The sequence below is a fragment of the Phasianus colchicus genome, chromosome 25 (assembly GCF_987193195.1).
Source record: "Phasianus colchicus chromosome 25, bPhaCol1.hap1.1, whole genome shotgun sequence".
Taxonomy (NCBI): domain Eukaryota; kingdom Metazoa; phylum Chordata; class Aves; order Galliformes; family Phasianidae; genus Phasianus; species Phasianus colchicus.
The window spans coordinates 1,287,407-1,315,108 of NC_143460.1; the positions used below are offsets into that span (position 1 = coordinate 1,287,407).

General features: G+C 58.8%; 1 protein-coding gene across 5 annotated transcripts in view; it reads right to left on the reverse strand.

Annotated features, from left to right (window-relative positions):
• Nucleotides 1-6,022: 6,022 nt before the first annotated feature.
• Nucleotides 6,023-27,702, reverse strand: part of FOXP4 (forkhead box P4) — a 42,091-nt gene continuing 20,411 nt past the window's right edge. For 3 of the 5 annotated variants that reach the window (XM_031605823.2, XM_031605821.2, XM_090124341.1), the window contains 14 exons: nt 22,954-23,076; nt 21,535-21,621; nt 18,475-18,625; nt 18,080-18,284; nt 17,781-17,885; nt 16,774-16,861; nt 15,339-15,422; nt 14,730-14,931; nt 14,563-14,639; nt 14,325-14,426; nt 11,129-11,250; nt 10,974-11,040; nt 10,596-10,762; nt 6,023-10,385 (listed from right to left, as the gene is read on the reverse strand). In XM_031605823.2, coding sequence (XP_031461683.2) covers nt 10,238-10,385; nt 10,596-10,762; nt 10,974-11,040; nt 11,129-11,250; nt 14,325-14,426; nt 14,563-14,639; nt 14,730-14,931; nt 15,339-15,422; nt 16,774-16,861; nt 17,781-17,885; nt 18,080-18,284; nt 18,475-18,625; nt 21,535-21,621; nt 22,954-23,076 — 1,728 coding nt within the window. In that variant the 3' untranslated portion in view covers nt 6,023-10,237. The remainder of the gene's footprint in view (nt 10,386-10,595; nt 10,763-10,973; nt 11,041-11,128; nt 11,251-14,324; nt 14,427-14,562; nt 14,640-14,729; nt 14,932-15,338; nt 15,423-16,773; nt 16,862-17,780; nt 17,886-18,079; nt 18,285-18,474; nt 18,626-21,534; nt 21,622-22,953; nt 23,077-27,702) is intronic. The other 2 variants (XM_090124342.1, XM_031605822.2) reach the window with 1 other exon arrangement.

The following is a 27,702-nucleotide window of genomic DNA, read 5'->3' on the forward strand; positions in this document are numbered from 1 at the left end:
GCGGGGAGGAAAGGGGGGGGGGGAGGCGGAGGGCTCCCAGCTCCCGGGGGTCTCTCCGGCTGCTCTGCGCCTCCGGCTCCGCGTTGGGCCGAGGGGAGGGCCGTACGGAGGAGGGGCCCCAGAGCCTCCGCCCCCCCCGCGCCGTGCCTCAGTTTCCCCACGTGGGAAGAGCGGTCAGAGTTCTCCTCCCACCGCCCCGCACGCAGAGCCGGGGCGCGTTCCCTGTTTGGGGGGGAGCAGCCCTTTCCCTCGCCCGGTTTGCTGCTGCCCCCCCCGCAGGAGCCATCCTCTCGCACAATACGGGGAATAATTTTGCTGTAATCCCTCCGGAGCTCAGCTGCTGCTGTGGGTGTCAGCCAAGAGCTGGGGGTGCCCTCCCTGCCCTGGGGGGGGGTCTCAAAACTTCCCTCAGATCACTCCACTCTGTTGCAGCACTCCGTTTTTGAAGAACAGAGCTGTGGCCCCCAGGGTCTGAACCCACTGCTGGAGCTGGTGACCCCCCTGTGCCCCTCCTCCGCTGCCATCACCCCATGGTCACCAGGGGACAGCGGCCAGAGCCTTTCCATCACCTGAAGCTTGCCCAAATGAACATTAGGGCAGCACCCAGCATGGGTCCGGCCCATGGGTTGTGGGGCCGTGGGGTGTCAGTGAATCACAGCCATGCCAGCCCCACACTGCCACGCACATTCCTCCCTGCTTAGCTGGCACCTGCACTATGCAGGTCACTGGATGGAGGTGTTTGATGCCAGGGTTGGCAGCCCTGGGATTGGCGGGGAGCAGCCCTGGGCAGGCGGAGCGCAGCGGTGATGCTGTGCCATGTGCTGGGCTCAGCCATGGGGCTGCAGAGCGGCACTCCCCTCCCACCTTGTGCTGACAGCTCAGCCTGGTAATGCGTGGAAATAAATGAGTGCTGGTGAGGCTGAGCCATGGCTCGGGATCTCCCCACTGCGCTCCTATGGCTCAGGAGGAAAGAGACGAGCTGCACCGGGGCCCATCATGAGAGGAGGTGCAGCAGAATGGGAGCAGCGCTACTTCAGAAGTCCTCTGAGGATGCAGAACTGTGGCCCTGATTGCAGCTCGTGTGCCCAGTGCTCAGCGCTGTGGCATCAGCAGGGCAGGGGTTGGTATGAGAGGGCACAGAGGATGGGGCTTTATCCATCACAGCACCGTGGCCGTGCTGCTGCCCCATGGGGATCCCACAGTGCAGGGTCTCTCCCCCTGATGACCCCACAACCAAAGGTAGGATCCAGTCCTGAAAATCAGCTCCATGCTCTCCCCTCTTCCACCACCCAGGTCCCTTTGCCACGAGGTACCTGCTCCTGGTGCCCCAGAGCTCCCCGTGAGCTTTGGCAGGGCGCATCCCATCTCCACGCTGCCCCAGAGACGGTGAGCACCGAGCTGCTGTGCTCTCTGCTGCCCCAGAACTTCCACGCTGCCTCCTCCCAATGGGGTGTTGAAGCTGCAGTCCGTGTTCATTCAGGGGGGATTTTGGCAAGCACAAGCTCACAGCAGCCCAGCCCCAGTCTTCCTTCCTGCAGGCTCCGTGTCTCAGAGATGGCTCTGGAACGTCACCACCAGCATCCATCAGCTCACACCCCATGAAGGGCCCTGCACAGATTGCCCCCAAAGCCCTCCCTTGCTGTGGGGCTGTGGGGCAGTGTGGCCCTGGGTATCGCAGCCCCAGAGCCCAGTACCCACATGAGGAGCCCCAGAGAGAGGGATGGGGCCATCCTCGTCGCAGCAGATGCAGTGGAGCAGGAGGGTGTGCAAACAAGTCTGGGCAGTTCTGTGCTGTGGGTTACCAATTACTCAGCAACGCGGAGCGCCCAGCACGCCAATGGGAACATTCTCCATAAAACCAAGCGGTGTCCTATAAAGAAAGCATCCCTGAGCAGTTCTGGCATTGTGCTGCAGCAACAGTAGGAGATGTGTGGGAACTGTGCTGTACAAAGAGGGTCCTGCAGTGAGCATAACCCAGCCTTGCTACACCCGAGCACTGTAGGAATTCGATGTGTTTTGGGAAATGGGGCTGTTGGTGTGGGTGTGGGACTTCGCTGACCCACATTCACAGGAGCTCGTGGCAGTGGCTGTGTTCATATCACATGGCCAAAGCCAACCCCCATATCCTGCAGCGCTCACCTGACCCCAATGCTTTGTGGCCCTGAACCCAGACCTGAGGCAGGATGGGCAGTGAGGTTGGGGTGGTCAGTAGGGTGGGGATGGGCAGTGGGGTGAGATTGACAATGGGATGGAGGTGAGAAATGGGACAGAATTGGCAATGGCATGGGGATGGGCAATGGGATGGGTTGGAAAATGGGATAGGGATGGGCAGGATGGACAGGGGGGTGGGGATGGGTAATGGGACAGGATAGGCAATGGGGTGGGGATGGGCAATGGGGTGGGTTGGACAATGGAACAGGATGGGCAACGGGGGTGGGCTGGACAGTGGGGTGGGGATGGGCAGTAGGGTGTAATGGGCAATGGGGTGAGCTGGACAACAGAGTGGAGTCAAGCAGTGGTGTGCAACAAATAATGGGGTAGGGGTGGTCAGTGGGGTGGGATGGACAACAGAGTGGAGTCAGGCAGTGAGGTGCAACGGATAATGGGGTGGGGATGGGCAATGGGGATTTAAAGGGGCTGGAAGCCAACTCCCAGATCCAGGCTCAGCATGGGCTCTGCACAAAGCCCCAGCTTTGCAGTTTAAAGTGAGTTTTGCAACACCGCGGGCGCCCATCCCGCCCTGCACTCTTTGCAGTTTCGAAAGCAAAAATAAACACCGAAAAGAAAACGCAATCCGAAAACAACAGAAAAACCCCAAATCCGGGCTGCAGAGCCATGAATGGGGCTGTATTTCGACAGAGCCAGGCTGTGCAGACAGAGCTGTGTTTGCATAGGTCCATGTCCATAACCCCCTGATCCGTCTGCGTGGTTACAGAGCTGGGCGCACACAAAATCCCTGAGCAAAATAACCGCCCGAAACCCTTCTGAGCAGAGCTGGGCGGGGGGAGGGAGCTTCCAGTTCCCAGTGAATGACCCCTCTGTTCGAGGTTTTCTGCTCCGAGGTTTCTGATGAGTCACGAGCTATTTCTGTAAATAATATTAAAAATAATAATAATAATAAATAAATAGGAAACAGACATTTCAACTTTAAAAGAAAAAAAAAAAAAAGCAAAAGGCCCCATGAATGTTCATCTTTCAAAGATGGAAAAATTGAAAACTTCCCTTCTGCACTGTGCTTCCCCCCCCCAGGGGCAGTGCTGGGGGGTAGGAGGCTGATGGGGGGGGGCTCGCTGCTCCCTGCAGACCCCGCTTTGCTGGATCACCCCCCGCTCCCCAGCAAACCCCCTTTGTTCTCCATCCTGTGGGTGGGGGGCTGCAGGCCCAGCCCACCCCACACAAAGCAGTGCTGGAGCAGAGCCCTGTGCCCCCCCCCCCCCCTCCAGGGGCTCATGGTGATGCTGCCTGGGTGACACAGGAAAAGAGAGGGGCTGTGGGCAGGTAGGGCTCATGGGCTGCTCCAATGGTTGTTCCATCACACCTTGCCCTGGGGATGGGTCAGGGTCAGGGTTAGGGCTATTAGGGTTAGGGTCAGGGTTAGGTTTAGAGTTTGGGTTATTAGGGATAGGGTTAGGGTCAGAGTTAGGATTAGGGTTAGAGTCAGGGTTATGGGCCTGCCACGTGAAGGGACTGCTGGAGTACAACCACAGCACGAGGAAGAGGAAAGCACAGAGAAACCCATCACTGCTCCTTTGGTCCTATCTTTCCCTGACCACAGTTGCTGCAATTCCTTAATGCTCTTTATAGAAGCATACACACAAACTGATAATAAAACAACCACTTTTTTTTTTCTTTTTTTCTCCCCCCCGCCTCCTGGCCTCCATTTAACTACTTGAAAGCTGTGCTTACCCTGGTGTATTTTTTACCAGCAATGCAACCTTTTAGCTGAATGCCCACAAGGATGAGGGTGGCCCTAATGAGGGCGCACTGAGCACAGCAGGAGCTCAGCCCTCACCAGAGAGGCCACCACTCACCCATGGCACATCCCAAAGCAGCGTCACATCCCAAAGCAGCGTCACATCCCCACATGGGGCTGTGCTTTAGGGCCAAGCATGGAGATGGGGCACAGCAGCACCTTGGTGGAAGGGTCGCAGGGAGGATTGAGCCCCAGTCCCGGTCTCCCCCTCGTAGCCATGCACTGGTTTAGCAATCAAACCGAGCTTGCACGTCCCTAGCAAAGAAAAACAAAACAAAACAACAACAAAAAAAGGAAAAATAATCTCGAGTTGGAAAGCTCTGATCTCCTTCTCCAAGTGTTAAATCAATCAGAGGCACGTGCAGCCCCCAGACCCACCCCAGCCCGTGATGCAGGAGCTGGGGGTGGGGAGCGGTTCCCTGTGGCTCTCGCACCCATGGGTGCTCAGGGCCGGGCGGGCAGCAGGCAGCTGGCACAGATGTGCTCAGTGCAGCCCAGGAACTCACGGGCGAGCTGGCTGTGGGTCAGGGAGCCTTGGAAAAAGGCCACTGGAAAAAAGATTAAGAAAGTTTGGCCGAGACAGAGCAGCAGAGGGAAAGGGGATATAACAGACTATTAATATTGGCAGGGTCTAGACACAGATGGGAGCGAGCCATTGAGCTGGGCTGTGAAATGGGGGGCTGTGAGCTGGCTGAGGGCCTCGGCAGCAATTGAAATCTCCTCCATCTCTGTCCTCACCCCCATCCTCATCTCCATCCACACCCATGTCTCCATCCCCATCCTCATCCCCATCCCCATTCTCATACCCTTCCCCATCTCCATCCTCATCCCATCCCCATTTCCATTCTCATCCCCAGGCCCAGGCTATGGAACACACTGGTGAGAATGCTGCACTGTGGAACTTTTAAAAAAAAATTTAAGGTGTAGGGGAAAAGTTCCCTAAGGACAAACGATCTCTAACTTACTAATTATAAATTTAATTATTTTTTAATGTTATTTTTTGTACTGGCAGATCTACTGCTAGCTAACTCCAGCCAACAGCCAGAAACTCACCTTTGTGCCAGCCTTTGGAAAAACCCCAGGTAGCAGGATGGAGCAGGGGCTGCTGGTGTGGGGGGTGAGGATGAAGAGGGATGCTCCTGTTGGAGCTGCCACTATGCCTTTCCTGGAGCCACTGCTGCCCCATGTCATGCCATCCCATGCCATCCAATTCCATGCCATCCCATCCCATCTACACTGTGCCATGCCATGATATCCCATCCAATGCCATGCCATGCCATCCCATCCCATTCCATGCCACGCCATGCCATCTCGTGCCATGCCATGCCATGCCATGCCATGACATCTCGTGCCATGCCATGCCATGCCATGCCATGCCATGCCATGCCATCTCGTGCCATGCCATGCCATGCCATGCCATCCCATCCCATCCCATTCTATCTCATGCTATTTTATCCTATCTACACCATAACACGCCATCTCATGCCACCCAATCCCATCTACACCATCCTATGCCATCCATGTCATCCCATGCCATCTTTACCATGCAATACCATTTCATTCATCCCATCCCAGCTACACCATCCCATACCATCCCATTTACACCAGTGCCATCCCATTCCATCCCATCAACAGGTCATGTCATGCCATCCCACACCATCTATACTGTGTCATGCCATGCCATGCCATCCCATCTACACCATGCCATGATATTTCATTCCATGCCATCTCATCTCATCTCATCCCATGCCACCCCACCCCATCCCATCCAACCCCACTGCAGAGGGCTGAACCTGCAGTGAAGCTGAGCTCCTCTTGGCTCCCATTATCAACGCAGCTCTCCAGTGCCGACTTGTGCTGGGAACCAAAAATTCCTCCCTTCTTGGCAGCTGACAACAATTGTAAGCTGCCAGCACCCGTGGACGTGAGGGCTGCTGCAACGCCAGCAGGATAAGACCCCCACCCAGCAGCCCCACCAGAATGGGAGCTCTGGCACACGTGGTTCCATAGCAGTGTTGGAAGAGCTGACATTCACCCATAACCGCAAAGAAGCAGCCAGCACTGCAGATGATAGGTAATTCATTTTATTGCATTTTATAATGCCATTGTCCATACAGATTACATGCAGCTAGACCTACTGTACAAGGGTTTACCGTCTGCCAAAGCAGACACACGGAAGGTCGGAGTACAAATACACAGCAACGCTATTTCCTTTATACAGCACGAGGGATGCGGCGGTGGGGAAGGGGCTTCGTACATGTCCCCCCCCCATCCACCTCCCTCCGGCCCCTCCCCAGGGTCACCACCCCACCCGGCAATGAGGGGGAAAAAATATGGGGAAATAAAGGAGAAGTGTTGGTGGGCGATGCTCCCCCTCACCCCCCCTTGGGCTGCACCATGAGGGGCTCTCAGCCCAGCACTGGGGTGCAGGGGGGGTCCCCATTGCCCGGCTCCATCCCGTTCCCCACCTCCCACAGCATTTCCAGGACAAAAACCCAAATGTGGGGACTTTCTCCTGGGTGGCAACGCGGGACAGTCATGTAAACAAAGCACGGAAACCCTTTGGTTTAATGCAGTTTGGGCTGCTGCTGTCCCCCCCCCCCCCGGCACCCAGCGCTGCCCCTACGCTGGGCCCCTCCTCACCCCCCTCCACCGATTCCACACAATACGAATCAGCGTTAAAAATAATAATTAAAAAAAAAAAAATGACATTGAAAACAGAGTACATCCTTCTGGACACCAGTGAGAGAGAACCCATGGGAGGTGCCCCCGCCACGAGCAGAACCAACATCCCAACGCAAGAGAGCAGTTCGTGGTAGTGGGTTTCCAACCAGTATATATATATCTCCGTATATACAGACGTGGGGCTCCGCCAAGCGCTGCGTTTGGTCCTCAATCCTTCCTCCCCCTCTCCCCTGTGCCAGGCACGTGTTTGAGGTAAGATGTGGAATTCTGTACAAATCCCACCCGGCAGAAAAGGAAACACGCACCCGGGGCTGGGGGGGGTCCATCCCTGGTGGGGTGCAGGGCGTGGATGGGGCTGCTCAGCCCTGACAGCAGCAGGGCAATGCGTGGCACCCGCATCCCCCCACTGTGGTCCCACTTTGGCTGGGGGGGAGGCACGGCTCGGAGCCACGGGACATCCCAAACCTGTGCATGTTTTTGTTTTTGTTTTTGTTTTTGTTTTAAAAAACCTCCTTTATATTTATATATTTACTTATATATATATAATATATATATATATATGGTGCTCTCGCGAGCCAGGATTGCGGCTAACAACCTATAGGGCACAGGGTGAGGAGGGGTTGGGAGGTGCAGGGGGGGACCTCATCGCGGTTCTGGGGGGAGTTTGGGGGGATTGTACCGCTGGAAAAGCTGAAACATCACAAAGCACAGCCCAAGGGGGGGGCACAGCAGGCGTGCAGGTGTGCCAGTGTGCTGTGTGCCCACGCTGTGCGCGCTTTCGCTCAGCCCAGTGCACGAAAACAGCGTTGGAAGAGCTGCTAAAAAAACGAAATCCCCAGAGGGAAGTCGGGAAGAGAAGAAGAGCGAAGAGAGCAGCTATGGAAACACGCAGCTCCAAGGAGAGGAGCGGTGCAGAGCTTGCAGGCAGAGGGATGCAGGGCTGGAGACATCAGCAAAGCGTCACCAGAGCCACCAGGTGCCACCAGCTGTGCCTGAACCCGTGGAATGCAGCGTCCCCTCAGTGGGAAGAACAGTAAGAGGGCACATCGTCCCCTCCCCGGGGCCATCGGGGTGCTCAGGACCCCAAAGCACGTGAGGAAAGCAGGCTCTGTTGGCTGGAGGGACCCTCATGCTTGGGGGCAACAACTGCTGCCTGGCAGCCCATGGCCACACTGCCCCATTGAGTTGGGAGGGCACGGAAGGCTGCCCTGCTTAGGACCCCAATTTTCCCCACAACCCCTAAAGCAGCGACGCTGAAAGCTCCAGCAAAGGGCACGGAGGGGTGGGGAGAAGGGAAGCACTGCCAGTGTTTGCATGGATAAAAAAGAAGAAATCTTCCTAAGTTGAAAGGACAAAAACGAAGCTGGATGGATGCTGAGGGGAAACTGAGCTGCACAGGGTGCGGGTGGAGGCGGGGGGCACCAACACGGCAGAGAGATCCCTCCTCCCCGCTCCCCCCGCGCCCCTCCGCAGGGCAGGAAAGCAGCAGCGCACGGCAGCGGCCAACCTTCATCCACATCTCCACGCAGAGCTGTAAACTTGTTTAAAACAATAACTTAAAAAGACCGAAAAAAAAAAAATTAAAGTTGTAGGGGGGGGTGTGCGAATGTGTGTGTGTGTGCTGGGGGTTGGGGGGGTGGGAGATAAGTCCTTCGCCTTCTTTGATGGGGTTGGCCGGGATGCTCGGCGCTGCGCTCTGCTTGTGCGTCTGCGGCGGTGGCAGCGGCGATGGAGCGGCGGAACGCGGCGCCGAGTGGGGACACCTAGCGAGGGGAGAGCCCGGCAGCGCTTCGTGCTCCGATCGGCACGGCGAGCTGGGCCGAGGGATCTTCCCAACATACGTTGGTTTGGATTGTTGATTTGGTTTTTTTTTTTGGGGGGGGGTGTACGGGGGATGCTGGTGACTCCTCACCAGGATGAGATTTGGAGTTCAGCATCGCCTGGACGGTGCAATAGGGGGACACCCCTTCAAGTATGGGGGGGGTTTGTTGGCCTCGTGGGAGCCCCATCTCTGCATGCAGGCGTTTCAGTGACCTGAATTAGGGGATACGTGCTGTAGGGTCACCAGCACCTTGGGGACGATGCTGAGGTGACGCGTGGGTATGAAACAGTGCTCAGCCGGGGATCCCCTGCCTGTGCCCCACAACACGTGTCCCATTTTCAGCACAAAACACAGCACCGGGGGCAGCAGACCCACAAAGTGCCCCACACAGCCCCACTGCACTCCAGCCCCATAGCAGAGGGGCTACAGCTCCCACCCTATAGCAGAGGAAGAAGAAGGTCTAACCCTAGAGAAATGCTGCAGACGGCACCAAATGGCACACCAATACATCCCCCAGGAGAGGAGGGGGGGCGTCGGTCCCCAAGAGCAGCCTGGGCCATGGGAAGCCCTGGGTACCACCACTGCTACCAGAAAAAGAAAGCGCAGGGAAAAGAGGGGTGTTTGGTTGTCTCGTTCTCGTTATTATTAATATTTCTTTTTGGCATCAATACCATCTGTTCACCTGAACTACGGACCTGCTGTCTCTAGACATCTTTGGGTATCTTCCCATCTGGACGCAGTCGTGCAACGCACACAAAAGGAGGACGGAACGAAGGCGAAATGGGGAATGGAGAGCCCGGCTCCAGTGGGCATGGCTTGGGGCTGAGCCCATCCCATCCTGGCGTGGATGGTAACATTGGAGCCCTGGGCAGGGTTCTGCTGGTGGGACTCCACGTGCCAACCTCCTCTGTGGCTCCTGCAGGACCCAGAGCCCATCCCAGCCGCAGTGATGAGCTTCTTCCCATCCCAGCCTTCCATGCGTCCGGCCGTGAGAGCCATCATCGCTGCACCCAATGCCAAGATGCAGCCAGAGTTCTGTCCTCAGTGCCTGGCCAGGACGGTTGTCACCACCTGGATGCCACCAGCCCGATGGCATTGAGGACTGGAGGACGGCATGTGGGGGGTGGGTGGCACCCAGACAGCGGTGGTGACATCAGGGCCATGCAGACACACAGGGTCCCAGCAGGTGCAGGATGGTGGTGTGAGGCTGCAGCACAGGTCTCGGCCCCATTTCTGCGGTTTCTTCCCCCAAAGCCGGATGGAGGAAGCATGTGGGAAAGGACCGCGGGTCCTCGTAGTGCAAAACCCACTGGGAGGAGGCTCAGCAGAGGGGTCCTGCCTCCCTGGGGCGGTCGCTGGGGATCTGGGGACATCCTGGAGCTGCATCTTGGAGAGAGCCCACAGCCACACGGTATGGGATGAGGGGATGGAGGAGCCTTCCTTGGAGTGTGGGTGTGGGGAAGGAAGGAGGGACGACTTCGGACAGAAACAATCTACCATCCTCGTTCACCAGTTACTAACCAAGGGAGGAGGGGGGACAACGTTCAGCTCAGGGAGGGTTGTTTCTTGTTTTGCCGCATGTCCCCCGCGCCGGGGACCCACCAGTCACCGGGCAGTGGGAGCAGGACGGGTGCCCCGAGGAAACCCTTCTGCTTTGTGGAAGTGCCTTGAAGAAACGGGTTGACGCCAGAGGTCACCTTGGGGAGGCGGGAGCCAGGCTTTGTCTGCAGCTGGAGCGCAGGCAGCGCTCGGGGTCCTTAGGACAAGTCTTCCACCGGCAGCTCCTCCTCCAGGTCCCTGTCGTCAGGAATTGTCACATTCTGGGTGGCGGTGGCCAGCAGCGAGACAGGCCGGCTGTCGTCCTCTGCCTCAGCGGGTTCCTCCTTCACGTGCACGGGGTGGCTGCTGCAGGGGGGAGAGAGGGGCTGAGCCCTCCACCTCGTGGGGACGGCCCTGCTGGCACTCAGCCTTCGGTCTGTTCACCACAGGTTAACACCAGACTGCTCCTCGGCGAGGGCTATGAGCCACCGGGGGCACGGAGCAGTGCTATCACCCTTTCTCCAACCCCACACCCTGCAGGGATGTGGCTGCCCCCCATCCCCCCGCCCCACCAACCTGTACTGCTGCGGGGACAGGCGCGGGCTGCTGCTGCCGTTGCTGTTAACTTGCTCCACTGTGCTGCTGACATCGTCGTGGCCCACGTGCAGCATCCCACTGGCAGAGCTGGTGTTGATCATGGTGGGGCTGTTGAGCAGAGGGAAGCTGCTCTCTGCCAGCGCCGCCTGCAAAAAGCAAAGGGGTGTGATGGGGGAATGCCTCTGCGGTGGGGTGGGATTTCCACGGGGCAGCAGAGGCTGCTCAGTGCCACTGCAGTGCTGCCACAATGGCACAGCATCACGGCTGTGCACAGCCAGCGTGGGAAGTGGAGTGTGCCCACAGCAGGGCAGGGCTGGCTGCGTGCTGCAGGGGATGGGATGAGCAGAGCATCCTCACCTGGTAACTTGCATTAAGTGCTCCATAACCGAGTCCCGAAATCATGTTTTTGACTAAAGTCGGACTCCTGCAGAAGACAGAGAGCAGAGAGCAGTCTGAGCACCGCCGGCCCCGAGAGCCGCAGTGCCGCCAGCAGAGGAGGGGGTGGCACCCACCCTGTCATCTTTGGTGGCCTTCGCTTTTGGTACTCGTGCTCATCCACGGTCCACACGGCGCCCTTGACGTTCTCCACGCGCACGAAGCATTTGTGCAGGCTCAGGTTGTGGCGGACGGCGTTCTGCAGGAGGGGACGATGCAGCTCAGAGCACAGCCGTGCCCTGACACCCACAGCCTGAAAGCCGCCTTCCTTCTCCTCCTCCTCCCTCCCAGCCCTCGCGGTGACACCGCTCACCTTGGGCTGACACAGCCTGTCCCAAGGTGAAGGCTCTGCGATGCCCAGAGGTTTGGGGAGCTGAGCCCTGAGCCAAGCCCAGGACACGGCTGTGATCCTCAGCCTGATGCTGGCACTGGGATGGGGACCGAGCAGGACAAGGGGCAGTGACACCACTGAGACCTGAGCACCTGCTGCGGACACACAGCTCTCCTCCTTTCTTCCCTCCCCCCAATCCCTTTTGGGCCCTTTCCCTCCCTTTCTTCTTTACGTCGACCATCTTTACATCTCTAAATGTAAAATAAAGAGACGCACACGTAGGCAGACAGCGCAGCCCCGAGAGATACCGGCTCCCTTTTCCCCTTCCAACTCCCTGCCATTTGCTACTGCCCCTATTTCATTACCAATTTTAATTTGCCTCTAATTAAATCCTGTGTATTTTTCCGACTCACTTGCTAATCCATGAGGGAGGCAGGAGGCTGGAGTGGAATCTCTCCGAGCTATAATTACAAAGGGCCTAATCACGCCGGGGCTCTGCCTTTGAATAAATTTCCTTGCATTAAGGTTCTCAGATTCTCTGCCTTGCAAATGAGAATGACCCCAATTTCAGGAAGTTGGCCTCGGAGGGTTTTTTTTTTTTTTCTTTCTTTTTTTTTTTAATTTTTTTTTTTTTTTATTTCGAGTCCTGATTCGTGATGAGAGACTAATTCGTTACGCTAAAACATTAACAGCAATTTAAAAGGTCGAACGGGGGCTGTATAAACAAAGGAGCCGGCCAGCACAACAAGGCAGAAGGAGATGCAAGGACTGCCCCCCCCCATCACCAACTGTGAGAGTTCCCGGAAACTCACAGCACATAGCACTGCCCCCCCCATTTTTTTTTTTTTTTTTTGCTTTTTAATGCAGGATGGAAACAAAGCCCCTCTCCCTCCCTCCCCTCTCCCCCTCAGCAGCCCCCAGCTGCCTGCAGGCACCCAAAGGTGTTCCCTGTCCTCTGAGTCCAGCAGGAATGGAGGGAGCCGGGAACCCCACAGGGAACCCCAAACCACTTTTTCAATCTCCCTGTCCTTGTGCCTTCACTGCAAACCCCCAGCCCCGGGCAGGGAGGCAGGGGACAGGATCCAGTGCTGCCCTTGAACCCCCGTCCTCAGGCAAGCAAACACAGGACTTCCTCCCCTTCCTCCTTCCTGCACACGCAGGGGGCCGGTCGGCCAAACAAAGCCCCAGTTGGAAGCAGGGTGCATGGTATGGTCAGAGTCTGACTGAGCTGGCAGCATCCTCCCCAGTGCCCCCTGGCAGCCCAGTGCCCCTCAACAGCACCACGATGGGGAAGTGCTGGCAGGGATGCACCTGCGTAGGGCAGAAGCAGAGCAAATCCCTGTGGAAATACTGGGATGTGGAAACAAGGGGTACCCTTTCCTCTGTGCCCCCCCACAGTGGTCCCTAACTGTTCCCACCCAGCTGGACCCCGGCTCTGGAGACAACACAGTGCTGGTGGCACTGAGCAGGTGACAGGTGTCACCCATGTGCCACCCTATGTGCCACAGAGCAGCGCTGCCCACACCAGGGCTGGGGGTCCACACCTCATCTTAACACAGCTTTTGTATTTTAACAGTGTTTGTTTAGTGCCAGACCTGGCTGCTCTGTTTGCTTCTCCTCTTTGCCTTTTCTAATGATATTTGTTCTACGGCCCCCACCCCAGGGCCCCACACTGCTCCATGTCTCTGCCCCGGTGTGGGGGTGGGATCCTGGGGGGGTGGAGGGAAGTAGGGGCTGAAGGAGGAACCTCAGAAACATCAATTTTCTGGAGGGAGGAAATAAGGTGATTTTTTCCTGTGCATCTCCCTCCTTTAAAAGAAACCTGGCCTTGGGCGTGGAGAGTTGCAAAGGGAATCTGCCCTGACCCGGCATGTCTGGATCCCCTTTGGTGGTGGAACAGGAAAAAACAAAGAGCAAGAAGGGAAATACGGGGGGTCGGGGCAGCCCCTCCTGGGGAGCAGCTTGGGGCTGGGGAACACAGGGTGCTGCAGAGAAAAAACCCGAAAGCTTATCCCCTGTACCCACAGAAGGGAAGGAGAAAGGCATCAGCAGCAGCCACTGTTTCATTCCACAAGTGGGGGAACTGAGGCACTGGGCAGGGAAGGGGCTGTCCCAGATGGACCCCAACCCCATCCTGGCAGAAATGAACACAGCCCCATGCGATGCCTGGTGCAGCTCGGCCAGCTGCAGTGCTGCCGTGTGCCATGAGGGGGACACCGGGCTGCACAGCACTGCATCACCCACACGCACTGCCCGGCTCCAGCTGCTCTGCTTCAGCAGTGCATGGGGAAGACCAGCTCCAGAGCAGTCCATTCCTTCCATCACAGCAGCCCCTTCCATCTGCAAAGCAGTCCTTCGCTCCTCTCCCGTTGGGTGATTTCTAAATAACCAGACAGCCATGCAATCCACCTGCATCAGTCTTTGCAACCACATCTCCGTGCCACAAGTGCTCCCCGACGCCTTCCTGCCCTGGTGCTGAATGCCTGCACAGCCCTCCAGCACCCCGCAGAGCTCTCAGCTGGGGGGGCAGCTCCTTGCACAGGGATGGGGCAGCACTGGCTGCACCCCCCAGCACGTTTTGCCATCCCCAGTGTGCGGTGTGCTGCCAGCCCCCAGGTTATCATTAACCTTCTTTCCTATTTCAAGTGCCTCGCTCTTCTCTCCACCCTTCTCTCAGCACAGGGACTTGCGGCTCTGCTGTGCCCCAGCTACACGACTCTGTAGGGAGTTCCTACAGACCTTGGTGGGCCACACAGACCGACCCCCCCACAGTCTGGGGATGCATCCTGGTGGCAGGATCTAAGCCACAAAATCATTCCCTACACTATTTCCAAGCTGTGCAACAAACCAGACCCTAGCATATAAAACCAGGAGTGTCTCCTGCAGCAGCGCTGGGGTCTGTGCTGGATGTGGGGCTGCAGGAGCCCTGTGCCATCTCTCACCTTCCACGTGGCTGTGTTCCTCCTGAAGTAGGCGAACATCCTGGTGAACCAGTTGTAGATCTCATTCAGCGTCAGTTGCCTGTCGGGGGTCTCCAGGATGGCCTGGGGGAGCCGAGAGGGGACAGAGCATCACTTGCAAAGAGCCTGAGCTTCGTGCAAGGAGTCAGGGAGACTCCAGCCTTCTGCTGCAGAGAGGGGACAGAGCGGCCTTGCCCAGGTTTTGGGGTGAGCCACTCACCTGCCGGATGAGCGAGGCGTATGTGAAGGGCGGCCGGACGTCTGCGTTCTTGTAAAACTCGTGGTTCTGTGCAAGCTCTGCAGGGAGGACGAGAAGGGGATGGAGGGGTGATGGCAGCCCACCCTCAGACCGCACTGCCAGCCCCACAGCCCCATCCCCGCGCCCACCTGAAGATATCGGGGTGCAGAACTTCTCCGAGTTCCTCCTGCGGATGGGCCCCACGCTGTGTAACGTGGAAGAGCTGATGACGGAGGGGCCCTGCCGCAGCGGGGTGATGGGGGCCGTGGCAGAGGTGGGGGGATGAGGTAAACCGTCGGGGAACGTGTCTGAGGTGCTCTTGGAGAGGGTAGCGCTCGAGACCAGGTTCAGCTGTGGGGAGGAAGGGAGAGCGGATGGGAGTGGGGAAAGTGTGGGGCTGGGTGTGCTGGGACTGCTCTGGGAGTGGGATTGTGCTGCGGGCAGGAGGTGCAGTGGGGGGAGTTGCAGGGAGTGGGATGTACCATGGGATGGGGATGCAGTTATGGGATAGGGACGGGATGCACCTGCTGCATGACCAAAGCAGCACCACGTGCCAACATGAGCAGCATTTTACTCCTGCCCCATGCCATGCATTGATGCTGGCACAACAGAACAGAACTGGAGAATATGACACACATCCCGAAAAGCCCATCTATGCAGTGACCACATGCAGGGGGAGTGGGGGCACGAGTGGGGAAAAAGGGAAGGACTGGGGTCTGTGGGGCAGCAGAGGGGCAGGGAGGGAGGCGTGTGCTTACAGGTTGGCTGAAAGGCTTTGGCTCCGAAGGTCTCATGTGGAGGTGGGCCATCATGGCCTGCAAGCGCTCACTCTCCTTTGCCAGCTGAGGAAGCAGCAGGGAGCGGGTGAGGTGGGATGGGGGCATCCCCACGTATTCCCATGTCCCCATGTCCACCCCTCCGTCTGTCCTTCCTTCCACCCACCCACCTACCCACCCACCCATCTGCCCGGACACACAGCATCACTGTAATTGTGCCCCCGCCCATTTACTCCCTGCTGTGCGGGGAAGGGTGAAATATTCACTGTGGCACCAGGAGAGGCGTCGAGCTCGGCGCAGCCGATGGGACCTGACACGCGCTCTCTTCCCATCACCTTCCCTTCCTGCCACGACCCCTCAAACCCGGGCTGGGAGGGGTTAACGGTGGGAGCCAGTGAGGAGTTTGTGCAAGTTTGGAGCAGCTCGGCTGCCTTCGCGCTGCCGCGGCGCTCATTAGAGCTGACAGGTCCCCCCTCGTGATGCAGACGCTCTCCGCCGACACAGCGGGAGCTCCGCGCTGAAAACTTTATAATTGGTGGCTGTGGTGGCAGCTCCCCACTCACACATGCAGCACTCTGCGAGCCCTTCAGGATTTGCTTTTTTCCTTCTCCCTTCCCTCCCCTCTTTAAGCCCCGGTAATTGCTTTCAACCCCATGCGTTATGCCAAGAGCAGGCAATGGCAGCGCAGCCCCCCTGGACTGGGGAAGCAGGGGGCCGAGTTTGCTGTGCATCCCCCCCCTCCCCCAAACCCAGGGACCCTGTGGGGACACCTGACACAAACAGACCAGGGACAGCCAGGGGAGAGGGTGAGAACAGCCCTGCCGGGTACCCCAAATGCGGCCCCTCAGTGCTAGGGAGGGCCAGGGAATGGGATGGGGAGAGGGACAGCACACAGAGCCCTGCTTGCCCCTCCTTCACCTCTTTCAGCCTCCAGATGAAAAAGCACCGCTCCCCCCTTTTTTATCTCCTCCCTTCCCTATGAACTGAATTACGCACAGCACTTCGGGGAGTCAGAGGCAGTGGGAAAAGAACTATTTAAAGAGCTGCTGTCCAAAAATAGCATCCCTTGGCTCAGCCTCCAAACACCACACTTGGGCTCCTCGCCCAGCACCCCGCTTTCCAGCAGCCCCTGTACCCACGGAGGGCAACTGTGGCATCCTGTGCAGGAGGGATGGCTTGTCCTTTCCTGCAGCAGGGCTGTGGATTGTGGATGGGGCAGCAGTTTGCGGATGCTCCATGCCTCAATGCCCACCCAGACCACAACACGGGCAGCACTGCAGGTTGGGAAGGATTCTTGGAAAGATTTGGGAATAAGGCTGCTTCGCCAGCAGTCCTTGAGCCTGTGCTCCATCCTGCAGAGCACAAGCAGAGCTGGGAGGGAGCTGCTCCAATCAGGCCACTGTGCAGCAGCACCCACCTGTATCTCCAGCTGCTGTACCACTTGCATCTGAACTCGACACTGGGCTGTGCTTCGGTCATCAAGTGCGTGTTCTGTATTGAGGTGTCTGAGGAGGAAAATGTGGGGTTTTACGCTTGGACGTGCCAGAAATGTGCCTCTCACCCACCAAGGCCACAACCGGGGTCAGCCCCACCATGCAGACCACCACTCCCCTCCCTGCTGGGGGTGGCTCTGCCAGCCCTGGCCCCCCCGTGCCAACCCAGCACTGCTTTCCAAACCGGAGGTGGCTCATCTGCCCAGCGCAAACATGCCTGGAGAGCCACGGCAGCGCCTTATCTGGCTTCACCCGGTGAGTCAGAGGCAGGAGGGCACGGAGTCTGATGCACTGACTCACCACTCCTGGCCCCAACAGATGCCTTCGCACTCCTCCTCCTCCTCATCCTCCCCCAGCAAAGGCACTGCCCAGCTCCATCCCAGGGGATGGGCAGGGTGGCACGGTCCCAGCTGCCCTCCCTGTGCCCAGGAGGGCTTTGGAAGCCCAGCCCTCACCGAGCTGCACCGTGCCCACCGCCAGCAGACAGCTGAGAGGAGGGGGGAACGCGGCAAGCGAGAGAGCCCGTCAGTTCCTTCTGATGTCTTTGCTAAAAATCCTGGCTACAAAGAGATCTAATTGCAAATGAACTAATTAAGTAAACCTCTGACGAAGCGTGAAAACAATTTGTTTGACCCTGACGCTAGCAGAGGGCTCTTCGACAGCAGAGTTAATCAGTCAGCGCAGAGCCCACAAGCGGTGTCAGCGGCTGCCGCGCTGCCATCTGCTTCCTCTCCTCCTCTCCCCCCAGGAGGGAGCTGCACCCCCCCCACGCCCTGAATGGGGTCTTTCCTCCTCCAGCAGCATGGCCTGGCATGTTTTCCCCTTCTGCACAGGTTCCCCTTTTTGCATTGTCTGGGTACCTAATTTTGGGACCCCTTGCGCTGGGATGCCCTAAAGCTTAGCTCTCCCCCCCGGGAAGGGCAGCACTTACTTGACAAACTGTCCCAAGTCCTCACAGAGGGTTTCACAGCCGGGCCACTTGCACTCTCCGTGGCCATAGAGAGGGTGAGAGCCGGGGGTCTCTTCATGGGAAGAGCTGCAGAGGAGGACACAGGCCCATGGAAGGCTTGGGAACTTCCTGGGGGTCAGCCCCGAGAACCTCCCCAGCCATGGCTGCATGGCTCCCAATCATCACAGAACAGAAGCTGGGGGAGAAAGGACCCTGCAGACCCTCTGGTTCCAACCCATCTCCCCGAGGGTAAAAGCAGAATGGCTGGAGCCCGTCCCTACCTGTCCCTTCTCGGCGTGTGCATGGTGTTCTGCCCATTGGGCAGAGGGTGGTGGGAAATGGGAGGCGAGACCTTGGCGGCCGAAAACGAGGTAGAGTTGGAGGTGTTGGTGGTGAGGTCGAGACCCTCTTGTTTGATGCTGTCTTCGACAGGCTGGGCAGCAGTGACCTCCTTCCAGAGCTGCTGCAGGTCTGAGGGGCACACAGCTGTGTGGGGATGGGACACAGCCATCAGTGGGGGACACGGCCCAGCAGCAGCACCTGCTGTCCTCCCCCCATCCTACCCAGTGCTCAGTGCTGCTCCTGCACTGTGCAAATCACCACCTCCTGCACATCCCCACGGGGAATCCCCAACCCCAGGATTCCCCCGCCGAGCCCCCCCAGCTCCGCACCTTACCTTGGGGGAGGGTCTGCAGGGGCACGGTGCCCTGGCCCGGCGGGAGGCTCACCAGCCCCTGGCGCTGCAGGTTTAACAGGTGCTGCTGCTGGAGCTGCTGCATCTGCAGGAGCTGCTGCTGGAATGCCAGCTGCTTGTTCCCTAACGGCTGCTGGGAGACAAAAGGGAGACGGTGAGCGCTGGCATTGCGGCCTCGGGGAGGGCAGGGGCACAGCTGCAGGTGCGGGCAGCACGCCGGGGCTCCGTGCTGCTGGGCCTGCTTGGCTGGCGGCCGCGCCAGGAACAGGCTTTGATCTATCGGAAGAGGAGGGGAAGAAAAGGAAAGTGGGAAAAAAAAAAGAAAAGAAGGGGAAAAAAAAAAAAAAAAGCGCTGACAAGAGAGGGAGAGAGCAAGCAGAGCTGGTTGTTTGTATGAGCATGAGGCACAGCTCTGCCTACAGAGCATCAGCAATGGAGAGGGGTCTCCAGCACCCAAAATGCACCCTAACAAACACCGGCTGTGCACACCCTCCTTCGACCTCCATTCCCCACAGATGATCACTATGAGTCCCTTTAGGTGGGGGCAGAGGGCAGCCCGCAGGGCAGCTTGTACCCTGTGCTGCTGGTCCATGGGTGCCCACCCCGGTGTCACTACGTGGGACACAGACCAGGGGGGCTCCCCCCAACCCTGCCATGCTCTGACCGGAGGAACCGGCCCTAAACTTGTTAGGCAGGACGGGTCCCTGGGGAGGCACCAAGAAATCCATGAGAATTAACTGAAGGGGAGAGAATTCAATTAGGGACAGGGAAAGGCAGCTGCTAATCCAAGCGGGCCATGAGAGGGGAGCCGCCCCGGGCTGCCCGGCCTCATTAGCAGGGCAGGCAGCCCGCTAACCCTATGAACCTCTCTGTTTTCTCCAACACTGTCTGGAGGCTGCGAGGAGCCAGGCTGGCAGCAGTGTGCTGACCCCCATGGCAATGCAGCTCCATGGGGCACAGAGCGGGAGCGGGAGCAGTGAGCTTCAGGCATGTTGTGCACGGGGTCCCACTGCACCCCCAGCTCCACTCACTGGGCACAGAGACCCCCAACCCCGGGCCTCCCTCCCTTCTCAGTTTGCAGCTCAGCCTGCAGTCAGCACACGTGGGTGCAGCCCAGAGCAACATGCCCAGGCCACCAGGCAGCGCTGTCCATGCAGCGTGCAGATGTCATTCAGTCAGGTTTCTCAGCCCCAGGGGGATGCAGGGTTCCTATCCACCACCACCCTACTCCCTGATGCGTGGAGACTGGGATAGAAATGAAGCCATTTCTGCTGAGAGAAGCCACATGCGATGCACTGGGCCAGGAGGAACCCTGGATGCTGTGCTCCTGCAGGGCTGGGATGCAGGGAGGAGAATGTGACAGGGCTGTGCACCCTGGACACCCGTCCCCCTGGGAAGCCCCGTCCTCACCCCATAGCGGAGCCAGGCCGGGTTCTCCCTGCTCTCCTGCAGCCCCAACACCGCCCTCCCCGGGGGCCCTGGGCATGCCTGGGCTCCCCGAACACTGCCTCATTCATGGCATTTCCCGGCGGGAAGCAGGGGCAGATTGGCAGTGGATGAAGTCATTGGGATCCCCGGGGCACTCAGCTCAGCAGAACCCTGTGGGCACACCCCGCTCTGCAGCTCCGCACACTGCAACCCACGTGTGTGTCCCTCCAGCTCCGCAGCACAAGTCTGGGAAAGCATTGGGGTCACCCACACCAAGGGCCACATGCCCCCCCGGGGAGCCCCTCTGCCCACCCGAGAGACCAAACGTGCATCAAACAGCCAAAAACTGTGTGGGGTTGGAATGCACCGTGCACACAGGGTGCACCTGTGGGGGTCCGACCCACAGCACCCACTGGTGGGGGTCCCTGATGGGATGCAGGAGCAGTGCTCGCTGGGATTTAAGAGCTTGAAACCCTTGGCCTGGCTCCCTGCTAGGGCCTGGATCCCTCAGTGTCCCCCCACCCCAGTGACCCCCCCGTTTGGGGCCGCAGTACCTTCCCAGTGCCGCCTACATTAGCTGCAGCTGAGTGGGTGCAGCTCACGGGGTGCGAGGCGCCGTCACTTTGATTTATGAGCACATCAAGAGGAGTTTCGGTGTGACACCGGGGACTGACAGGAGCAGTTCATTAAGCTGACGCCGAGGTGAGGCAGAGGCAGCCCCCCGCAGCCCCTCCCCAGTCCTGCTGGACTCAGGGGGCTGTGCTGGAACGGGCAGAGGGGGAGCAGGGGCAGCCCCCTCCATTGGAGCACACAGGGATCCCCATGCTATGTGGGGTTCTGGGAGCAGCAGGCTGGGAAGGAATGGCACAGGGCAGCAGCTCAGCAGTGGGACACAGTGGGAAGGGATGTCCATCCCACAGCACAGCACCGGGATGCTGAGGGTTCTCCTTTGCAAAGCAGCACAGCAAAAAGCTCTGGGACACACCACAGCCCTTCTCCATCCCAGTGGGACACCCAGCCGTGCCCCTTCTCCCCCGCAGCATTTCTCAGCAGACGCATTTCTCCTTTCCTCCGTAGCATTTAATTACAAGTTGCCACGCTCTCTTTAAGCCAGCTCTGATCTTGGAGCAAGAGCAGCAGCTGCAGCTCCTGGAGATGGCTGCAGGAAGGCCAACCCCTGCACACCGCGTGGGCACAGCAATGACAGCCGCAGCCAGAGCCTTGTGAAGCTTGGGTGGGTGCCAGCATGGACCACAGAGAGCAGCAGTGCTGAGGGTGCAGCAATGTGCCCAGCATGGAACAGCCCTGGCAGCACCACGTACCGCGAGTGGGGAGGAGAGAGGGGTTCCTAAGCCTTGCTCTAGGTTCCCACATGCTGCCACATGGGTGAACTGGGGCCATGCAATGGGGCAGGGCTGCGCCAATCCTGCTCTGCCCTCCCCTCGAGGGGAGGATTTGGGGATTTGTCCCACGTCCCACTGAGTCCCACGTCCCCTCTGACAGGACCTGCTGCTCCCCCAGGTGCTGGGATTCACACGCCTTGTTTTCTTCCTGCTGGTCCCCTTTTATTTGCAGCCAGATCTGATGGCCCAGAACCCATCTGCATGAGCTCACCTCTTTGGGTTGCTGCTTTCCGGCTTGCTGTTGTGTCAATAGCTGCAGGTGAAGCTGCTCCTGTTGCTTCTTGTAGTATTCCTGCAACTGGGAGGGACAGGAGGAGAGAGGACGGATCAGAACCAGCAACACCCGCTTGGCTCCCTGCCCTGCACTGCCAGCCCCGTGCTGCAGCCACGCAGCTCCTGCAGCCACCCAGCACCGAGCACAGCACCCCTGGGGCCATTCCGTGTGGCATAAAGCCTGGGAGCACCATTCTGAGAGCTCTGCACTCCCACAGCCGAGCAAACCCCCAAGCTCCCATCCCGAGCATGAAGTGCGCACCCAGGAGAGGGCTCTCAATGAGGTGTGAGCGCATCTGTTCTGGTATGAGTAACCCCACGTTCCAGCAGCAGAGAATTCCCCTCCCAGCCCCACACACCCCATGGATGTTGCTGCAGAGCTGGGGGGGGGTCCCCTGCTGCCCCACACCTTCTGCAGGCTCTGTAGGCGTGGAGGACACTCCAGCAGGCAGACCCACATCCCATCTGCTGAGCCTCAGTGAGGGTGATGTCCTGCAGCACTCAGCCCCACGGCCACCAGCACGGCCCCACAGCACAGCACCGCTGGCGGGGCAGGAGGCGGCGGGGGGGTGAGCACGGGTGGGCAGCTCTGGCTCAGGAATGCCCCTTTGGATGCCGGGAAGCCTTTATCAGCTCAGGGCTGACAGCGCTGACAGCAGCAACTTTGCTTTTTCTGTTGGTGAACAGGTTTGGAAGGCCTCGGTGTTTACCCGAAAGCCAATCAAAGCCGGGGCTCTGCAGCATGGTCGAGCGCGGCTGCGGGAACATTGGGTCAGGGGTGAGAGGTGTGATGTTTGGTTTTCTTCTGGTGGAGAATGCAAGCTATTCCGGCCTGGGTTGTTTAATTTGCAGTCAAACGTGTTTCTTTATCCGGCTCCAAAGAGGCTGCGGGAGGACCCACCCAGGGTAGTGTTTACCCTTTGTTCTTTCCCTGGGGCCAACCTTGAGCCCTTATCAGCCTGTTTGGAGTAAACAGGTACTGGAGGCAGGAGGAAGGGCGGGGAGGATGCTTGTGGGATCGCTCCTTCCCTCTCTCTGCCAGCGGAGGTGTTTACCGAGCGGCCCCGCTTTGTGCCGCAGTCGGGGTTTGGTTTTTTTCCTCCCTCCTCTTCCCTTGTTACTCCTTTTACACGTGAGGAGCACTTGGGAACACTGCAAGAATCAGTTCTGGGTCTGGATGGAACCATGTAGCATCCACCTGGCCCCCAGCCCCATGGCGGCCCCATGCTGGCCCCAGGGCACAGCTCTGTGTGCTCTGTGATACTCCTGCACCCGCAGCTCTCCCAGTGCAGGATGTGCCAGGGAGCCCCAGAGAAGGGCAGAGGGAAGGTGGGAGCCCCAGGGGGAGCAGCGTTACCTGCTGCAGCATTATTGCCTGCTGCTGCTGCAGGAGGGCTTGGAGCTGGGGTGGGGACAGGATCTGCTGCATCTGCTGCGGTGTGATCATCTGTGGGGACATCATGGCCACGGACACGGGGACCTGTGGAAAGGAGGGACACACGTGTCACCACACTGCTGATCCCACCCCTCCCCATATGCTGACAGCCTGCATGCCTCCATCCCAAACCCTCTGCCAACCACCCCCCGTGTCCCCTATCTCCTCATCCCATTTGGTGATGCCTCCAGGCACACTGGGATCACCCTGGCCCCAGTGTGGGGATGTGATGCGATGCTGATGGCAGAGAGGTGCCTGCAGGAACGGAGCACTGAGAACCAACACTGCCCCAGCTGCAGCCCCTGCCCTCCTATGGCCATGGGTAACACCCCAAAGCAGCACTGGGCACCGCTGTGCCCTCCAGGGCTCTTAGTGCATGCAGGAGGAGGATGTCGAGGGAAGATCCCTGTTACCAAATCTGCAAAGCACAGCATGGACAAGGCTCTCCATCAGAGCTCTCCCTACAGCTGACAGCAGTGACCCCATCACCACCATGTCATGTGCTGGAGAAGGGGCTATGGGAACTGCTGGTCCTCCCACCATGGGTACAGGCTGGGACAAAGAGAGGTGATGGGTCCTAGGCTGCAAGCGGGTCCTACATGGGCACTACCTTCCCCAGCATATCCCCTGTGATCCCAGCAGCCAGCCCCAGTCCCAGTCCCAGCCCCAGGCTGCAGGTAGGTGCCACAAATCCCCAGAGCTCCCTGGTTGCTTCTTCCTAGGCAAGTAGCCAGCTCCCCATGCAAGCCAAGCGCACGGGCCTGAAGACCTCCAGAATCAAGAGACCTCTAGAACCAAGCTGGTGGCTCTGAGGCTGCAGCTCACCCTCAGCCCAGGGAGGAGCCCCAGCACTGCCTCTCCCCGCCGGCACCCGGCCGCACCAGAGCGCACTGACCTTCAAGGGAGATTGCAAAGGCTTATCTGTTTGCTCAGGCACCAGGCTGGAGGGAGGTGTCAGGAGCGCGCCGAGCTCCGTTTTCACCATGAGCCCCCCCAGGCACCAGCGGGTCAGGGTTAGTTATTAACTGCCACTGGTTCACAGGGGCAGCAGTGGGAGCCTGAGGACGTCCCAGCACAGGGATACAGGCCAAGCAGTGAACAGGCTGACACTCCATCCAACAACAGCACCCCCAGCAATGAGCCAGGCAGGAGGAGCCCAAACCACAGCCAACCCCTCGGTGTCCCCCTGCCCACGCGGCGCTCAGGTGGCAGCGTGCAGCTGTGCACACATCTGGTGAGGAGCGATGCGCGCGGGGTCCGTGTCCGTGTGCCGGGAGTGAAGGAGCATCCCGCTCATTTCCCTACACCGATTCATCAAGCTGGCAGCGTGCTCAGAATGAGAGCCCCTAATTAATTGCTGCACGCATTCTCCCCCCCCCCCAACCCTGGCTGCCTCCCCACCCCCACGCCGTGGCCCCTCGTCCGCCGTTGCTGGCATTTTCCAATCGGAGGCATCCTAATTACCGGAGAGTTATAACACCTTCCATTTCTCGCCCAACGGACTGACACCCTGTCAAGAGCAAAGAGAATTGCCAGAGGTTTTGACAACACTAATTGCCCCTATAATCTAAAAACACAAAGGAGAGGCGATTAGTCGAGAGGGCCCCAGCTCTCGATCCGACACGAGGTTTTCACAACGTTACAAGAAAACAAAAGCGACGCTTTTTAGAGTTTGATGGCTGCTAACAAAAGCGGAATTATATTTTCATACAACCTTTGTCTGCATTAAATGCCTTTTTTCTCCCGCGCTCCGACGCAGGGCTGACATGGAGAGGTGGTGGGGTGAGGTGTGAGCATCTGCGGAGCGCAGCTCCCTGCCCAGATGTTGCGATGGCTCTGAGCAGGGCAGGAACTTGGAGTCCAATGGGAAATTCCCACTTGCAGCAAACTCCGCTCCCGCTGCGCTCACTTATCCGGCGCGGGGATGGGGAATGGGACAGCTGCTGCCAGCACCAGGGGACACCAGGGAGGTGCTATCCAGGGGGATTGGTGGCAGCTGGTTGAGGGGGTGGTGGGGGCACGGCACGGGGCAGCCCTTGGGATGCAGCTGCATTGCAGCTGGGGATGGGCAGCGTGGGAGATGGGAGCATTGCAGGTTGCCCAGCACCCAGGCTCAGCCCCAGCTGTGTCCCGCTGCGCCCGGTGTGATGGGCTGGCATCTGCCATGGGCGCACAGAAGGGCTTGCCTCACCGCTGGCCTCCTGCCACCCCGCAGAACTGCTTACTAACAGCTTTGGCCACCTCACAAAAAGCCCCGACGGCGCTGCAGCGCGGACCAGCCAGCGCGATCTCTCAGGGGTGATTTTCCAGGCACTCGGGATTGTAATCCCTCCGTGCCAGCGATGGGGCGGGGGTGGAAAACAAGACGGGTATTAAAGGGGAGCTCAGCGCCACGCGGAGCCAAAGCCGATTTGGCCAGGCTGGGGAGCAATGCTGTTCGCTTTCTTCTGTTTGTTTTTTACTTTTTTTTTTTTTCTTTTTTATGGCTTTCAGGGAACGCACCATCCCTGCAGCGGGAGCAGGAGCCGGGCACGGATTCCAGCTTTGAGTAATCCCACAGCCAGCACCACACGGAGCCACGGGGAAGGAGCATCGCCATTTCCACAACAACAGCCCCCAAACCCAAGTGCAACAGCCACAAACTGAGGGTGTCAGCTCAGAATGGCAGGAGATAGAGCCCCTGCCTTCATCCCACCTGCACCCCAACCCCGCTCAGAACGTGGGGCTCAATCCCCACCGAGTGCCTCGTTAGCAAGGGGTGCACTAATGGGGTGTAACTGGGCTGCTGGCAGGGGACAGGGAGTGCAGTGCAAGGGAAGAAGGGCTCCACACAGGGGGCAGGGCCGGGCTGGGGCTTCAGATGGAAACGCAGCGCGGTGCGAGCCAAGCGGGACGGGCTGCTGCCTTCCTTCAGGAGAGGGACTGCAGAAGGGCTGGTATTGATCTGTCTTCATTACCCATTTCACTCAAGTTTCAAATCAACAAAATACACTTTTCCGCTCCGCTGCCCTCCCCGCCGCCGCAGACAAAAGAAAAGCAATTTCCCGCAGTTTGCTCCGAACTCCTCTCCCCTTCCCCCGGCGCTCCGGCCCCTCTCAGAGCTGTGCAGCCACACTGGGGGGCCCAAGAGGCTGATTCTGGTCACCCCGTGATGCAGCAATGGACGGAGCCTGGCACTGAAATCGCAGCACGCGGGCACTGTGAGCGACTGAGAGCAGCACTGTGCAGAGCCCTCACTGCAAAATGCCACACTTCGTCCCCCTCCGCCAAAATCACCATCACTTCAAGGCTGCGAAGAAGCAGAAATTCTTAGAAACATCCCAGGGAGATGGCTTGGGGGCTGCAGCTGTAGCCCAACGTCAGCTGCATGGCTCCATGTGCAGCTACACCTCCAGGCATCTGGGGGCACCGAGGGTTCACACTCACGAAACACACCGCCCGCGATCTCTATCGCACCCAGCAGCAGCTCCCTGTTTGCTTTCAGGAGCACACCACTGCCGACTGCCATTAATACTGCCGCTGGCACAGTGCCCCACCAACATCCCATCCCCAGCAGCGGGGAACCCGCAGCGCTTCGGGTCTGGGTGCTCAGCGCTGGCAGGCAGCCTTCTTCCTCCTCCTGCTCTTCCTCCTCCTCCTCGCCCTGCAGCCTCCTGGCCAGTCTCACCCACACCACCGCCGTCAGATAAACTTCCTTTCAAAGCAGCCCGCTTAATCCCCATCTCCCCCCGCGCAGATCCCGCTCCAGCTGCCGGGCAGGGGAGGAAGAGGCCGGGCTGCTGAGTTATGAGCTATTTCTGACTCACGTCTACAACTTTCACAAGTTCTTTTGCAACACAAAGGGAGGAGGGCGGCAGATGCAGTTAACCCTGCTGCAGCCGGACAGACGGACAGCGGCGCGCAGCGCTTACCGGAACGTGACTTCACTCTTACTGCCTTTGTCCCGCGCGGGATTTTCCATGCGGTGACTGCATTTCCTTCCTGCAAACACCGCTGGAAAAAGGCCGCCTGCCTGCGGCTCATGTTGACTCACTGCAGCTTGGCCCCATGGAGGTTGGGGTTGTGGGTCCCCCCCAGCCTCACAGGGACGTGATGGCACCCACGTGGCTCAGGGAGAAGCAGCACTGCATGCATGCTGAAATTTAGCCATGCCCTGGCCATACAACCTCCAAAGGCAAGACAAGGCCAGGAGCACGGGGTGCATGGGGCAGCCCAAACGTAAAGCCTCACCAAGGGGACGGGGGCTGCTTGCAACCAAAATGCAATTCAGCAGCACAAGGAAAAGCAAAGGGGAAGGGCGCAGGGGATGGGCTCATCCCGGTGCTCTGCTCCTGTGCTGGGTGGAGAGGAGCCCACCGGAGCCCATTCCCAACCCCAGGCAGCCCCCTCCCCACTGCCTGGCACAGGCAGGACCTCCAGCTTGGGGAGCACGCGTGCTAATTACTTTCCTTTGTTAATTAAACCCACGTGGCTCTAATAAGGTAACCTGCTGTTCTCCGATAAATTTAATTAGCCTGAAGGGAGAGCCCCTCCACACAGCTATTTAAATTGTCACTTCCCATTCACTTGGGTTTTGCTTCTTTTTACCTCCCCCACTCTCTGGGCTCACTTCCCACCCCCCCCTCCTTTCCCCCTGCTTTTCCCTGTCCCTTTTCTCCTTTCTCTCTGCCC